Genomic DNA, 16,746 nt, shown 5'->3' with positions numbered 1-16,746 from the left:
AAAATGCCCAATAAATCAAACCGTTCGTCTGTTTCTTAAGGTGATAGCATGCTGCTTTCGGTAAACTTTCTAAAGTGATGTATTGCTCCCAGAAGAAACAATCGAGCTAGTTGAGATCGTTTGTAATGTGCTGCATGCTAGGAAGTACAACACCTCAACATCTACGATGGAAACTGGATGACGACAATGGCGACGTCGACCGCAGAGCGTTAGTAAACACCAATTCTAGTGAATTTTTTCCCCCGTGGTCATCGTCTTCACTTATCTTCCGGTGAGTCCACGATGAGTATACGATTCCCGCTGGCGTAACAGAATGTTCGCAGTATATAGGTTGACAGTAGCTGGCTAAAACAGATGATGATCATGTGGAGGAACAAAAGAGTTGAAAATTAGATAAATTTTCCAGCAAATAATGACAAATATGATTTGTTTAGTAATAACGTGATTAGTGTAGCAAATATCTTCCTTAACTCTGTCAATCGGTAGCAATGCTTTTTTCGGATATTATGATAATTGTGTTGCATTCATTTCCGCAAATTTCGAGTTTTGTAAGCTCTTTTTAAAGTCCTTTCAATTGATCCATTTATTTCGTTTAATTTAATCAGTTGGCTTTTAATTATTTCCAAGCATATTGTGTTTTTTTTATGCTGGACATATAAAATAGTTCGTTATTTTTCTACAAAAAATTATTTTGTAAATTATTTCAAACTAGCATTTATGTTTCACCTGACGAGAGTACAGAAATTGGTTCTGGAAAAAAAACAATCAAAATAAATAATATGTAACTGTCGTGTATAATACTATCGCGTCTGAAAAATGTAATATTATACGCACGAAAATACGGTAAATAGTTTTTTCTAATATTTTTGAAGTACTCATACGCCTATGGAGTGATAAAAATTGAGCGAGAATAATATGTAAAACTGTCTGCAAATGCATTCAAAATTACCGTTAACCAATGACACTATCTGTAGATTGCAGGCTTGCCATTTGCAGGCTTGCAGCACGAAGACAAACAATTCACTTTTCCTTTTGCTTATTCACGCTCATTAGCTCATCTTCCTTTGTCCATTCTTATTCAAAACACATCAATCACTTGAGTATGATTGTATTGGAAGAAATGGATTATGTAAACTTACAGACATCTTCCAGGTGGGAAACTCTTTTCTTTTGGTCATGTTTAGGCTACGTGAGACAGCCTTTCACCAACTACTTCCCCTCTAGCATATCTCAGGGAACTCAGTCGGTGTTTTTTCCGTTCGTAAAAACATTACTTCCAGCGCATGCTTACTTTGCAGAAAAACACGTGTTTAACGACCATCTACGGGAAGTCGGTAATGCCGGTGTGTTCGGATTGCTTTGGGGCGCAAGCATAAACCATAACATGAAACAGCACCGTACAACATGAGGTATGAAACACGATGCCATATAAATGTATTAACGCGCGATAGCGTCAAATAGAAGAATCGCTGCACCGGCTCGTAACGCCATTGTAAATCCGGGGGACATTTGTTGTTTCCATTAGTCAAAAAATCTCGGACCGATTTATGCAAGGGCTATTCGTACCGTACGCCTAACGTCAACCATGCTGCCTCGGTTCCTACCGATTTGACGTAAAGTATAGTCGAACCTACGTAGTTGCATTCGCAACCGAGTCGGGTTTAGGTGCAGCAAGTGATTCGTGCTACATTGCCACAGGCTTTAGGTCAAATCGGTAGCATTGCAGGATGGAAGAAAAACATGCCCACAGCAAAACCTACGCACCATAATGCAAATGAAAAATACCTACGACGTTCGTTCAACGCAACAAAGGATATCTTACTTGAAGAACGATTTCATAGTATTTTAACCCATTTCAATTCTTCTCTTTGCTTTTCTAAAGTTTGCATGACTTCAAAGTTTGGTATTCTTCATTTAAAATCTGACCCATTATCATATTTATGCAACGCTCTGTTACGCAAAGTGTTTTTTTATGAAAACATATTAAAATGCATCCGCTTTGATCTACCTATGCAACATTGAACTATAAAAATCCTATAGATGTAGTTTTTCTCTTCGGGCTATGATTTATTTTTAGACTTCCACAGTTTGCGTAATGCGAAACTCTTTCAGTCGCACCAGGAAAAACATTTTGCACGTTGCAGTTGTAGGCGCCACGATTGTACAAACTATCAATATATCAATTTTAATGATTGTTCCTTCCACGTTAGCCTACAATATATAGATGTATCCGTTTCGTATTAAATTTGAATACTTTTAAATTGCCACCACATCATCCTTTATCCTTTCATAGCTTCCAACAGCGTACCGAACAGTGAGCCTTTATCGGCTAGCCATTTGCTGCCCCGACGCATTACGCCTTCCGACGTTTTCCAGGAAGCCCAACCGACCGTGGCCACATTCTTCAAGACAGTGACGACCCATACTCAAGCACTTTAACTTGAGCCATCAACACCACTGACCAAAAGGTTTATACGAACGTATTATGCTCAATTATATGCAAATTAGATAACACCGATCAAATTCAAATTTACATACATCAGACACGTACACCTCAAGCTTTGTAATTAATTTCTTGCAAATTTAAACGCATCCTCCAAGTTCGTGGTGCTGTTTGTGAACATACTTGCAAACCTTCTGAGCCAATGTTCAGCGAACAACCTTCTATTAGAAAAATGACCGAACATCGACTAGCATACGTGGTACATCATATATCACAAATCCGTCGTACTTATCTATAACAACGTGCCGACAGCGGCGAAAGCACCATCAGACACAACAACCTTCGCCAACAGGAAGACGAAAATGGTGGTCAAATTTTCGTCCACATATCCATCAATTTATTCAGCATCGCGTGAACGAACGGAGGCATCGCATGCCATCTGTTCTTTTTGAATACCTGGTAACCATATACCCTTCGCGGACGTTCAAGTCCATTTTTGAACAATCGCTAGTCGGTACGGTCCTTTTCATTGAGTGAGTGATCTGACCGTTTTCACAATACCAGGTGACTACAATTCTATAGAAAAATACAATAGAACATTATAGACATCACACAGACTGGACAGATAAATTATTTGTTGTATTCTGTTCCACACATTTAAATAAAAACAAATGATTTGGATCTAAACAATCCAGCCACAGTGTGAATTGTTTGTAACCCATTTTAAAGTCTTTTAATAGTGAATTGATACCAACATAAAACATACATAAATAAAGCTATCAGAGATGACGAACATTCTCCATCTCACGAACATTCTGTAAACCACATTTGGTATTGTCAAATGCCATGCTAATAAACCAGCAAACAGTAAGTAAACCGAAATTAATCCGTCTATCGTAACGATCCGTATAACAGTGAAGGTCGATATGGTAAACACAGGGCGATTATCAATTTAGGCAAAATTTTGTCAATTTGTTAATTACTTCTGATTCTTTCAACCGATCTTCACAATTGACACCTTAAATGAAAAAAAATTGAAAAAGACACGCAAATTGACGTGAGATTTTCGGTCCTGATCAGTTTTCACAAAACGTGATGGGAAACTCCATCCTGAAGCGAAATGAAACAGCACCCTGGGGGCGGATAGTGAAAGCGATCTTGAAGACCATTCGCAGAATCGAAAACATTTTTGTATCAATCAACACTTGATTGTCTAATTGTTTCTTTAACACCAGATATGACAAATCGGCAAGTTAGATGTGCGCGAATGAGATGACGGATTATGATTCGGATTCAGAGATCCGGATCTCCCAATGGATTTGAATCGAAAGATTCGAATCCAGCCTTGATTTGATTTTCCCAACACTAGTTGGGAGCTTTAAAGCTCAGCTATGTTCAGGTGATCCAAAACACTACCAGCACCGAGTGTTCCGGAACTGGTAAAAGAAAAACAATCGATTGTTCCTAAATTATTAAGTAACAAATTAACAACAGTGCAGTTATTAAAGACCATTTTCCTTATCGTAGTTACTGAAGATTGAACGATTCATTTTCAATTCGTCTGGCAATTTTTACTATGTCGATATTTACATGGAACTAAACTCATCATTCCATAGTTAGGAACGGTGCAAAGTTGTAGGTTCAATTTAGAACTGTCAACCCTACACTTCGCGCCAAATTGTTAGCATCGTCGTGTTGAAATTGCAGCAAAAATTTTCATTCATCTTCCAATTGTCGTGTGAGCTGAACGTCTGTGCCGATCTCTTGAATATTCCTGTCTGTTCAAGGCCTTGCCCTACTGGTAAGTATTCATTTTGCCACCAAGGCTTCGATATCACTTTGTTGTTTATCCACCTATCTGTACTCGTAAACTTTCGTTTACGTCTTGTTTCAATTTACAGAACCAAAATGTTCGAAGCGCGACTCAACGCTAGCAGCGTCCTGAAGAAGGTGCTAGATGCCATCAAGGACCTGTTAAATGAGGCCACTTTCGATTGTAGCGATTCCGGTATTCAACTGCAAGCGATGGACAACTCCCACGTTTCGCTGGTGTCGCTATCGCTACGCTCGGATGGATTCGATAAATACCGATGTGACAGGAACTTGTCGATGGGCATGAACTTGGCAAACATGGCCAAGATCATGAAGTGTGCCAACAACGACGATACAATTACCATGAAAGCACAAGACAATGCCGACACCGTGACGTTCATGTTCGAGTCACAAAACCAAGAGAAAGTATCCGACTACGAAATGAAGCTGATGAACCTGGATCAGGAACACCTGGGCATTCCGGAAACCGATTACGCCTGCGTCGTTCGAATGCCCGCGATGGAGTTTGCCCGCATCTGCCGCGATTTGTCGCAGTTCGGTGAATCCGTCGTTATCTCCTGCACCAAAGAAGGTACGAGATTCTTCCGCCTGGTATTGAGTCTGATTCAATCTAACAAACGCTTACCTTTACTACAGGTGTGAAATTCTCCGCTTCGGGCGATGCAGGGTCAGCAAACATCAAATTGGCGCAAACCTCTTCCGTAGACAAGGAGGATGAATCGGTTATCATTGAAATGCAGGAGCCAGTTACTCTCACTTTTGCCTGTCGCTACCTGAACTCGTTTACTAAAGCCACACCACTGTGCAACCAAGTGCAGCTGTCCATGTCTGCGGACGTCCCGCTGGTCGTCGAGTACCGAATCCCGGACCTGGGACACATCCGTTACTACCTAGCCCCTAAGATTGAGGACGATGAGAACTAAGTTAAATAATAACATTCGCCTATATTTTTTAACAAAATGTCTTTCTTGTCTTGTATTTGCGTCACGAAGACCAGTAAACTTTTAACGGAAAAACGATAAAGTGGAAACAAGCACAGAAGCATTTTGAATTCAATCATACAGACAGGAAGTACGTTGTGGTCGTTACCGATAAGAATTATACATTAATAAAATTATTGAATCCGTTCAACACCTACATTATAAGTGTTTCGTTGTATCTCATACTTACCTGAGAAAACCTTCGATCAACAACAATACAGCATTAAATAGACAAGCTTCGTTCATGGCATTTACCTAAGTTTATTGAATTCAGATGTGTAACGGCATGTGTAATTAAAAGGTCAGTACACACACACACGATAAATATGGTAAAAAAGTATAAAATACGTCAAACAAATTGAGAAAAAGAGATTTAACTTTCCACGATGTAGTTCGGATGCACGACCAGCAGAGGATCTTCATCTTCGGTTAACGCCTTTTCGCCCAATGTTGCCATTTTCAGTGGAATGATAACTTGGTCCTAAAATAAAAGTAAAACCGAATTTGTCAAAAGAAAAATACCCATCATTAAATCCCATACTTACATGGTAGATCAGACGGTCGACCACCTTCTCGATCAATGTTTTTCTTTCTATGAGCTCTTCTTCGGATTCAATCTGCTCGGCTACTTGCTCCAAATACCAATTGATCAGTTCCGACTTCTTTATGCCCTCTACCTCCGCTTCCTCCGCTTCCAAGCGGCTTTCCTCGTTTCGCATATGGATGACCAGCATGTTCGACAGGTTTTTGTACTCTTCAAAGGAAAGTGTCAGCTTCTTCTTGGACACCGTCGCCCCTCCATCGTGTCCGTTCTCATCCGTTCCATTCGTATGTTGCGGCGTTCCGCTGGCCGTGTCCTCCGCCGTGTCCATCATCGCAATCTCATTACCTTCCTCTTCTTCATCATCCAGATGGATGTCGGGTTGTTCAACGCGAATGATCGATTTGTTCAACAGCCTGTAGGCTTCTTTCACGTGCTGCACGGTGACCTCCTCGCTGCACTCCATCTTGGCCATAGCCTCACTCAGTCGAATCATGCTCTCCAGCTGCCTAACAGTAATGCGCCAGGTGCTCTTACCAGTCGTGCCCGTGTCGCGTTGCCGCAAATGTCCGTAGTTCTCAACGAGCAGATCCAACGCTTCTGGCGTGATGATCGGCTTGAACTGACGAGCAAACATAATGTACCGAAGGACGTCCTCCCGCGAGTATGCCTGCTCGACACGATCCTCAATGTGCGAGTGTAGATCGACGATCTTGCGTGCGATCGCGTAATCTACAAGCTCGTTGCATTCATCGACGAGAATAAAGAACAGATCAAAACGCGACATAATCGGTGCGGTTAGCTGAATGTTCTGTTGCAACGATTTCGAACGGTCATAGCGACCTCCGATGGGATTGGCGGCAGCCAGAATCGACGTACGAGCGTTCAGTGTGGCCCGCACACCTGCTTTAGCGATCGAAATTGTTTGTTGTTCCATGGCCTCATGGATTGCCACCTGATCGTGTGGGTCCATCTTGTCGAACTCGTCGATACAGCAGATGCCGTTGTCGGCCAACATAAGTGCACCAGCTTCGATAACAAAGTCGAAGCTTTCCTCATCGCGCACCACGGCGGCAGTGAGACCGGCAGCTGAAGAAGCCTTTCCGGAAGTGTACACGGCGCGCGGAGAAAAATCGGCCACTTGCTTCAAGAACTGAGACTTTGCCGTACTCGGATCGCCGACAATGCAAACGTTGATGTCCCCACGAAGTGTAGTTCCTAAATTCAATCAAATAATATCAAGAGAAGAACATGGATATTTTTGCCAAAATATTTAAATAGAGTTTTGCCTTTCTTGAAACGAGATACTTACTTTCTAGGGTAGTTTTGGCCACACCTCCGAACAGCATTAATAGGATTCCGCGCTTCACTTCGTCATTCCCATAGATAGACGGAAAAAGGCTATTAATGAGGTGCTGATAAAGTCTCGAATCTCGCGACATTTCATAAACCTTGTTCCATTCAGCATCCGTCATGTGCTTCTTCATGTCCTCCGCAGTGACTTCGCTCATGGGCCGATCGGTGCCTCCGAAACGCGATGAGGTCACTTGAACCGAACAGGCAAGGAAAGCCATTTTATAGTTTAAATCTCGCACACCCAGTGCCTTCAAGCCACGCACTCCCTCTGCCGCATTATCGCCCTGCTTGTGACGTGATCCAATCTCAGCCTTTGCCCCCGGCAGCTGCAGGGCTCCTACGTCCGGGATGACGATCAGTGTTCCGGTGAAATCGTATCGATCGCCCGCTTGCACCGTTTCCACCATCTCTGCGCGTAGGATCACCTCCACCGAGCGGGGAATGCATCCACGCGGAAGTTCTGCTTGTGTTTCCTGAATGCGCACTTTCTGGAAATCAACGAACAGCGACTTGTCCACCTCGAGCATGAACCTGCGCCGATTGGCACACACCGGATTGCGACAGATGGTGGGATTGGTGAACTTGAACTGCTGCTCCACGTCCCGTATTTCTGTCTGACAGTCAAGACAGACGAACGTTCCCGTCACCAGCTCTGGGTGAACCGGGTGCGTGCGTACAACCTGGCCGGAGATGCGGATAAGCGTACCAATTTTGGAAGTGCTTAATTCGCGCACCTTGTGGCGCGTCGGCACGTCCACGAACGATACGTAGCATTCCTTGGGCTTCTTAAGGTTGGTGCGGTCGCGGACAAAGTGCGACACCGACTGACACAGGTAAGGGAATATGCGGTAGTATTCTTCGACGATGGCAGTAGCGAGCGTTTGGTTGTACTTTTCCACATCGTCGAAGCTTACTTCCAGCGTCGAGCGATCAGGATTGACCAGACCCTGCACGGTCGTGAGATACTTGATTTCACCGTCTTCCTTATACCTAAGACAAATTGAAAGAAAAAGGAAATAACACCTGGTAATCGACGCCGGGCGTACAAACAACCAGCCAGTGGGCAGTTACTTACTCTTCCAAAAAGTCCAGGAACAACTTTTGGCATCGAACTCCAACTTCGTCACGTACTCGAAGCTGCCCAACGTGTGCATCAGCTACATCCATGATTATTGCACGAAAGACACAAAATAAAACAGCTTAGAAAGTTATGAAAATGGTCCAGAACAAACAGTGCCTCCACAACAGAGCCCGAAATATTTACGCTTTGGGCGGGCGTGCTTGTCAGTTTGCGCGCCAAAATATAAGCCACCACCTGAGTTCAAAGTCGTATTCCCACCCCTACTGCCTATGTAAAGTGTGTATTAGAGTTGGGAAATGAAGCTCCGAGAAGAGATACAATTTTCACGCTCCGATCCAGGAAAGGAGCGAAACCCTTCATTATCTCCGGGCTCGCGAATAGACAAACAAAAGAGCCCTCTTAGAAAAGAGTCACCATATCGTTGCATTCATTGTATCGATCATATAACGATAAACTTGGTATGATAGTGTACAGTAGCTTTCGAAGCATGTAATATAAATCACATTTTTGAGTTTATTAGTTATTTACACTAAAAAACTATCATTTCAACAGTTTGTCAGTATTTTCTCCCTCTTGTATAAAATTTTTGGCCAACTTAAAAAATACAATTGGTAAAATCCCAAATGAGGCCAAGCCGTCGCCGCATCGTGCAATAGGTGGCACATCTATTCAGTTAGAATATTTGAACCGTTGAATTTCCGTTAGAAGCTGTAATGATTCCAACTAATCGGTTAAACTGGGCAAGATGGACAGCATAAACCAATGATTTGGACTGAGTTTGAAATGGAGTCGCGCCAGATCTATCGAAAAAGGGAGTTTGTTATAAATTTGTGAAATAAGAGGAGCCCGTTGGCACCCCCCCCTCATACCGCACTCCTAGGTTGATTGCGTAGTCGAATTTTCATAAACTCATGCAAGCAAAGCATGAGGGAGTTCATGTTGTACATCCTTTCCAGTATAACCATAATCTTTAATTTAACGAGAAATTCAATTCAAACGGTTCACACAACGGCATTTGTTTCACTCATTGCATACCTTTTAGGTACATCCGCTCACAAATGGTGTAGCCACGACAGCGATTTCGGCTAGGGGGGCTTCATTTGGAATTTTAATTACGTATTTTATGTATTTTATTATTTAAATAATTTTTAAAATTTGACCCAAACCGGGAATTGATTTTCCCAACACTACTCCCAACAGACTGATGTGTACGCAGCCTAATATTTATTTCAAAATTGTTTCGGAGTTAATTCCAGCGTAAGGAACTAAGTTTAGAACGATCCTTACAGGAATGTACGCAGCCGAAACATTAAGCAACCGGCTGAACCGGTTAAAAATATTCAATTTTATGACTGATCCGTGACTGATTTCGGTGAATCAAATCACCGACTTTGATTTAAATAACATGCGATAAAAGTAATCAAACCCATCGTTTTCTTCTCTTTGTCTTCCGTAGTGTATCGTTTATTTGAATGATATTCTACATCTTAGAAACCGGAACTGTTTGTTGTGTGGTACTCTTTTTTGGTATAAGTTTCCGTAGTCACAAACAATTTCATAACATAAAGACACTTTGCATTGAAATTATCTTAATAACATATTAATTATCTCGTCATCCTTGTTAGTGCATATATAAGTTTTCATATAAGAAGTATTAAAGGAAGTCCTGATTATGGTCAAGAAAGGTGCACCTTCCAAACATTTACCTGATATAGTCAGAAAGTTATTGCACCATGCCCCTGAATGTTTACAAAATAATGTCGCTAAATAATACTGGATTTTTCATTCGATTTTAAGTTTTCATCTTAATGAAAATGCAACAGTTTCAACGTTACTTCAATTAAAATAAAGAAAATGTGCCTTATTATAACATATTTCCGAAGGACTGTCACTTAAAGTCAACGTCCTTGTTTGAATGTAACCAGTTATAATGATGTTAATGCGTTTTTAGTTTTTTTTTGCCATTCATTCATAAAACTCATCAATCACTTGATGTGCGAATTGAATAGTATTGAATATCATTTTAATGATTTCCATACACGAAAAGAAGGTACCCTATCGACTCATCTTCAATGTCTCTTTTATCTTACATTACCCTAAGGTCAATTGTTGATGTTCACCATTCTAAATCCATATGCACAATCATTTAAATAGGTAAAAAGTTTATAAACAAAATAAACCTATTGTAGTTTGAAGATACAGAGCTTAGAGTCGTGCACAATTCGGTTAAATATTCAATGTGATATCTTCTAGAAATGTTTAAGTCATATCAAATGTACCGAAATGAATGAAAGTGTTTTAAGAAACATTTTCACAATATTTCACCAAAAAAGGAGAATTATAACCACTATGTAATCTCAGCTGACGTCACCCTTTCATCTTAATTTAGGCCTATAGCGACTTCTATCCACGCAACGTAGATAATTGCAATAAGTTCATGCCTCGGAAGCATATGTGAGCACGGGTAATATAAACGTTTTGTATAGAACTAAAAGCATCATGTCAGATTTCAATAAGAATAACACTACCGAAACAACACAATACTCCAAGTGATATAAACATCAGACCATGAAAAACCAATGGATTTAGTTTGGGATGTTGTCTACATGGTCTAATTTTAAATAGTAAATGATAAATACTTGATAAAAATAGAACAAGTAGCACGAATTTTCGTAACAATATTTAATATGATGAAGTTTTAACATTGTGTTTTGTGTTACACTAAACGTGCTTCGTCGTAGCTTCGGTACAGGAGTGCTTTTCGCGCCATACTTCTGCGCATTGCTACTGCGCTGCTAGCAACGGATTCGCAATTGAAGTTTTGTCCTCGTTCTAAATAACCTATCGAGTACGATTTCGTGGAACTGAATGCAGCATCCGCCCGTGCTTTTTATAAATACGTGTGTACTAACGTTATAAGCGCCATAAAGTTCCCACAGTGCGGCGGGAAAACACAGATAGACCTCCGACCCAAGTTAAACTTACTTTTAACAATTGTTAATATCCTTATTAATTTTACTGAAGGGCGGTATATTGTGGAGTGCCATGTGTTTGTGATTTAAATAGTGTAACCAAACTACAAGTGAATTGTTTTCACTTTGAATATCACTTAGCTAAAGTTTCAGTGATTTTTGAATACCATTGGAAAGAAATACTACGGTGAGCTATTATCAACATATATGTTGCTGTGTATTAATTTGCCCCCCAATATGGTACGATGCTAGTGGTCTTTTGCAAAAACAAAACTAATATTTGTCTCTAATAAGCGTTACAAAACAAACATTCTGAAGCAAATTATTGATTTAAAGCACATTAAACGAATAGTGATTTGATTCATAATAATGTCTATACTTGAAGTGTTAACTTCATAACTCACGACCATGAACAATATTGCCATGAATAAACTCTCGCCAATGCTTAATGTAAAGAATGGCGACACAGAAATAACAGCTTGCATTGAATGAAGCATTATAAAAGTCGGCAATAAGTTTACGCACCATTCTACCTAAGTGATGTGGAATCTGCAGACGGCTGCACGTGTCTTGAACAGTTGATATTCTTACACCTGCTCGTGAAAACCTTCCAATGTTCTGCTACGCGACAATGTGGACTGCATGATTCAATTTAACCATTAATTTTGTAGTCATCGCAATTGCCGATATTTTCCTGTGAAATCCATGTCCTGCGTATTCTCATCACACAACATGCAAGTTCTAATGTACGAGTGTGTACGCATAACCATAATGATCAAATCGTTTTGTATAATCATTATATTAGAAAAAGGCCGTATTATATTTTGTTAAATAATCAAAGCGTTTGAAAAATTTATTAAAATGTAAAATTTACATATTTTTAAATGCAACTTATAGTTTGTTTTGCCAAAAACTACTACAGTCTAATGACTAATGTTTCTATTGCTTTGAGATAACTATGTGTGAATTATTTGTTTCCATTCATATTGCATTCTCATTTGTTACCCTTTGTTACACATATAGAAAAATACCGTAACTTTCATTCATTTTAAGCGAAAGTTTCGAATGATGTGTGTTTGATATATTCTCAACTATACTTATTATTACGAATTAAAGAGTCTGTTCCGTACGTCTTTCACAGTCATTATTTCTAATCTAATAATCTTCTTTGAGACAGCCTTAACATATGCATTCATCGAGGTGTAATTTAACCTAAATTTCCATTTACCATCGCATGAAGTCAGACGGGCTCCAAGTTTCGGAGCCAGGTCGGCAAATCAATTTGAAACTCTCAAATTATTCACATCAGGTATCGGAGTGGAAGTTTCTTTCTAAAGAATTCTTTTGTCACAATTTTGTCACCACGGAGAAGCGAAGAACAGACAGATGATACCGGTGCGATAAAAAGCAAATCAAACCACGCATTCAGTTACCACCACGTGTATTGATCAAATGAATCGGTGAATTTAATTGGTGTAACAGGTGGCAGACTGCTTCAGGTAAAATGACGATGGCGTGGTTTTGGAACCAAAAAAAGGATCACCCTCCAATAGCACATCAAACATATGATGATGGTTAGAGATAGGACACGGAGTGTTTACATCACAAGATTTATTTATAGAATGCGTTTGTAAAAAATAAACTACGTGTGTCCCAGTCGCTGTCTAAATGTTGTTCATACCCTTCCCTTTGTTGGACACCGTTTAAAACTCGTATGCCCTCGTATATGCTTCCTAAAACCCCTGCCATAATAACCACCATTGCGATAAATTACGCACCCTCATCACGTGGGTCTCGCGGCAAAAGGTGGTGAGATAAAACATGCTCCATCAATCCGATGACATGAACGATAATTGCTTTAAATCAAAGCTGACATGAATTCATTATTTTCGCGACTGGAAGCAAACACTCATACGGCCCCAACCCCCGAAGCTGTATTTACTGTGTGAAGTGGATCCTTTTCCGGAAATTATAGTTCCTACCTCGTCAATTGGCGTCAGATTTGTTTTGAAACTGAACAAGCTTTTGTTTGCGAAGTACAAGACTGTTAACCGCTAAAGGAGCAATTGGCGAGTCCAAGAAGTAGCTTATGGTTGTGTTCAGCTAACCACAGGAAATCAACTAATTGGTAAGTTGGATTCTAGCTCTCGTAGATGATATCTTTCAACACTCGATAGAGTGTTTGGGTTAACACAAAATAAATGTCCTCGACATTGTTCTTAAATAACCTATTCAGAGACGCTGCAAACCGGATAAATTTTCAATTTGATTAGATTAAGTTTGGTTAGCATAATTGCTGATTTTATCAGGCATTTAACAGGGCTGTGCATTATAATTTCTCCATGCATTACAAACATATTTTTCTGTACACCCGGTAGGTGTAGTAAATTCAGCTAGGGCCGAGTTTTTAAAGATTTTTCTAATTTATAAAAAATGACGGCGTTTATAAGAATGTCATTTGCGCAATAAATTGAACTATTTATTATTGACTGCATTTTCCCGTGTATAATAACGTCTTTTCTATCCTCAATACTATTTTGGAGAGTACGGTGGTGTTCTACACAATCCGTTTCACCTGTCTTTATTTCGTAACAATTTTCTAATATGCTGTAGGATTCCGCGACCAAAAGACGACGAGGAGTTTTGGCCGGTAAAAATCTGGCACTAGGCACATCTCTTTTCTAATGTTAAATTTTCAACCATTAACTTTTTGTTTAGTCAATAATAATAATAAAAATTAATATAGTTAATAACTTATTTAAAACATGTTTTAAACGTAAGAAACGTACAAAGTTTAACAGGTGAAAATACGGTAGTTACTTTATGAATATTTATTTTGACAGAAATAAGTTTATCTCCTTAGAGTTATGATTAAAATAGCCTAGACCGCTCTGTTCGTTAAGGGCAATTAATTAACTTTTAACACGACTATAGTTCAATTATGATATTTTTCCGAGCAAATCCCATGATAGTCTTGTAAATCCCAGTATTAATTATTTCAAACAGTTTCCCGTTGTCACATGCAATTGTTCAATTGAAGATGATATATGGCGGAATATTTGAAAACTTTTCCCCACAACGCTGTCCATATCGCAAAATCCCAAAGGGCACAAGCTGCTTTCTAAAGGGAATCGACAAAGGTAGGGAATCGTTTTCTCAAACTCGTCCACGGCGTCGTGCCGCAAGTTTTGGGACTCGATGTCCGGTTCGCAAGCATAGCAAATTACCTTCACCAATATTTGATGGACTCAATATCCCCAATCCGGGCCGTTCTAAAGTTGGCGCGCTCATTAATTATTATAATATCATTCAAAGGTGCGGGCCCTGGTAACGAGTGTCCCTTTCACCTTTGATTGCAAATTATGTTTGCATATTATATCGAACCCGATGACGCCTGTCGATAGCGTACAACAATGCGTCCACAGTTTACCGGGGTGGTGCTTGGGGGTTGAAGAAATATTCCAAGCTCAAACGGGGCAGCCTTGAAGAACCAAGGTGCCAAGGAGGGGATACAGGATGGAGAAATTTATAAGAAAACGTTCATCAAATGTTCCCAGCAAGGAATGCGTTATCGATTAGCGTCGGTGCCCAGAAGACACGCGAACCCCGGCTAAAATTGGGCAACAACTCCGGAAGTGCAACAGGTTCGGCAAGGTGTCGGGCTGAACGGAACGCGATGAGTATCGGCTTACGATTTAACGATTTAACGTTTGGAACGCCCCCGTTGGAGCAGTCTACAACAGGTCCCAGTCATGCACTCGCGGTAGATCACCTCGCTGAATTTTGCTTCTTGTGCTTAATTACCTGCGTTTAAACTTGACACGTGAACCGTTAGGGAAACGGTTCTACGCTTCCCAGTGATCGCCGTTGTGCTGAGGTGTGCGTTTGTTGATGCGAACGGCCGCAAAGTTTATTTCCTCCTGTGGACACGTGGGTAGCGGCGGCACATGATTTATGTTCCTCAATTTTTCATCCCATGCACGAGCACACATACACCGCCATACGCCAACTGGCGCTGGTGGTAGGACTTTTTACGGCAATTCTGTTCCCTATTCCCTTATCGTATAATGAAGTGATAATGAATTGTGAAAACGTGCAATGATATACCATTTTGTAAACCATTTAACCATGGAGCTTTCCCATCAGTCTCAGCGTCGTTTGTTTTTCAGTCTTGTTTCACTTCGTCCGTAAAAACAACCTATCTTGTTCGTCCCATCTCTTACACTCCAATAGGCGCTACTTGGAGCCACGCGCCACGCCGAAAAGGGAAAACATAAACATCCCTCATCCAAAAGTCCATTCATCCTAAAGGGATAACGAGCGCAGGATGAGCCCAACTGCATGTGCCTTTTTTCCCATCCAGTGGTCATTTCGATGTGATGTATCTATCGGCCATGATTCAGTGGATTAATCGGCGGCGTAAATTCCGAACCGTATTAAAGAAGTTTTCAAATTAACAGTTGCTCTGTAGTTCATCAACAATGTGGCTTCTTTCCCCTAAAACCCGGCGTTTTTTGAATTGTGTTGTTGTTCCTGTAAGGAATAAACATACAATTTAGCATAAAGGGCATATGCCACTCTCAATAAATGCGACATCCTTCGCTCAACGGTGTCCACCAAATGCTCTCCCAACGCATCCGGATGGTGGAAATTGTGGGAAATTTAATTTTCACAACAAAAAAAGTTTTTTGCACAATCCGGCCAATCCATCATTCTCCGCACACCGAGGCTCCATTACAAACCCCGTTAAAAACAGTTACACTGTTGGCAAATGGTTCTGTTTTATCCACACACACATCCACACGAATGCAAACAAATACAGTTCAGGATGTTTGGTGAAGTTGCACGATGGAGTTTGTTGAATAAATTATTTAAATAATTAAATTGTTTCCCTTTTCGCTCGTAAACGACGAAGGCGAATGTATTCTCTCGGCAGCAGGTGACCAGACCCTGCATCTGGGAATGTGCCCAGCGAAGCGTACGGCATGCCGTTGCAGTCCCATGAAAAGGAAGAAGAAGAATCTGGCTAAAGCGTGTCGAATGATTCGTGTAAACCAGGTGAAATTGTTGAGCGTTACACGCTGGCCGTTGGTACTGAAGTTTTCAAATGAATCGGTATGGTGGTGAAACTTTTTTCCTACCATTCATTTATCTTCTAGCTGCGGCTGTGCTCTCAAGGCATCTTCTGTTTGGTTGATTTTCATGAAGGGCGGTCAACGTAATCAAAGAAAACTGTATGGAGTTCATTCAACTATCAGCTTTTTGCCTAATTGCTTGCCACAACATTGAGTGAGATGATATAACACCTGCTTGTATGAAACTTCTAATGTAAATTTTGATTGTTTATTAACTGTCTGATGACTATGAACAAAAACATGTTTATCGGGTAAAAAGAGACTGTTGATGTTCAATGTGAGGCGTTTGAAACGACGAACCCACTTTCGGTCAAGCCACTTTCTGCAGGAACCAGCAATCTCGCTAGGAAAAAGCGATGACAACCAAGTGCATGTAGTCACTTTACAAAAGAAAAGCCGAGATAA

General features: G+C 40.5%; 2 protein-coding genes across 2 annotated transcripts; one reads left to right on the top strand and one right to left on the bottom strand.

Moving 5' to 3' along the window:
- Positions 1 to 4,115: 4,115 nt before the first annotated feature.
- LOC131281621 (proliferating cell nuclear antigen) lies at positions 4,116 to 5,413 on the top strand. The gene is made up of 3 exons (XM_058310967.1): positions 4,116 to 4,244; positions 4,345 to 4,847; positions 4,913 to 5,413. Exons 2-3 carry the CDS (start codon positions 4,352 to 4,354, stop codon positions 5,197 to 5,199), a joined length of 783 nt encoding a protein of 260 aa, XP_058166950.1. The 5' UTR covers positions 4,116 to 4,244; positions 4,345 to 4,351; the 3' UTR covers positions 5,200 to 5,413.
- A 90-nt stretch (positions 5,414 to 5,503) lies between these two features.
- On the bottom strand, positions 5,504 to 8,376 carry LOC131283130 (DNA replication licensing factor Mcm6). Its single transcript, XM_058312704.1, has 4 exons — positions 8,229 to 8,376; positions 7,110 to 8,143; positions 5,802 to 7,015; positions 5,504 to 5,737 (listed from the first exon to the last, which is right to left on the bottom strand). The coding sequence occupies exons 1-4, from the start codon at positions 8,318 to 8,320 to the stop codon at positions 5,630 to 5,632; spliced, it is 2,448 nt and encodes an 815-aa protein (XP_058168687.1). The 5' UTR covers positions 8,321 to 8,376; the 3' UTR covers positions 5,504 to 5,629.
- Between the last annotated feature and the right edge of the window lie 8,370 nt (positions 8,377 to 16,746).

The sequence above is a fragment of the Anopheles ziemanni genome, chromosome 2 (assembly GCF_943734765.1).
Source record: "Anopheles ziemanni chromosome 2, idAnoZiCoDA_A2_x.2, whole genome shotgun sequence".
In the NCBI taxonomy this organism is placed as follows: Eukaryota; Metazoa; Arthropoda; class Insecta; order Diptera; family Culicidae; genus Anopheles; species Anopheles ziemanni.
Note: the sequence above shows the minus strand (reverse complement) of the source record. Positions and strands in the feature narration are given on the sequence as shown.

Coding starts and splice junctions, on each gene's coding strand:
- LOC131281621 (XM_058310967.1), top strand. CDS start 4,352: ATGTTCGAAGCGCGACTCAACGCTAGCAGCGTCCTGAAGAAGGTGCTA. Junction 4,848..4,912: donor TATCTCCTGCACCAAAGAAG/GTACGAGATTCT, acceptor CCTTTACTACAG/GTGTGAAATTCTCCGCTTCG.
- LOC131283130 (XM_058312704.1), bottom strand. CDS start 8,320: ATGGATGTAGCTGATGCACACGTTGGGCAGCTTCGAGTACGTGACGAA. Junction 8,144..8,228: donor TTCCTGGACTTTTTGGAAGA/GTAAGTAACTGC, acceptor AATTTGTCTTAG/GTATAAGGAAGACGGTGAAA. Junction 7,016..7,109: donor GGCCAAAACTACCCTAGAAA/GTAAGTATCTCG, acceptor GATTGAATTTAG/GAACTACACTTCGTGGGGAC.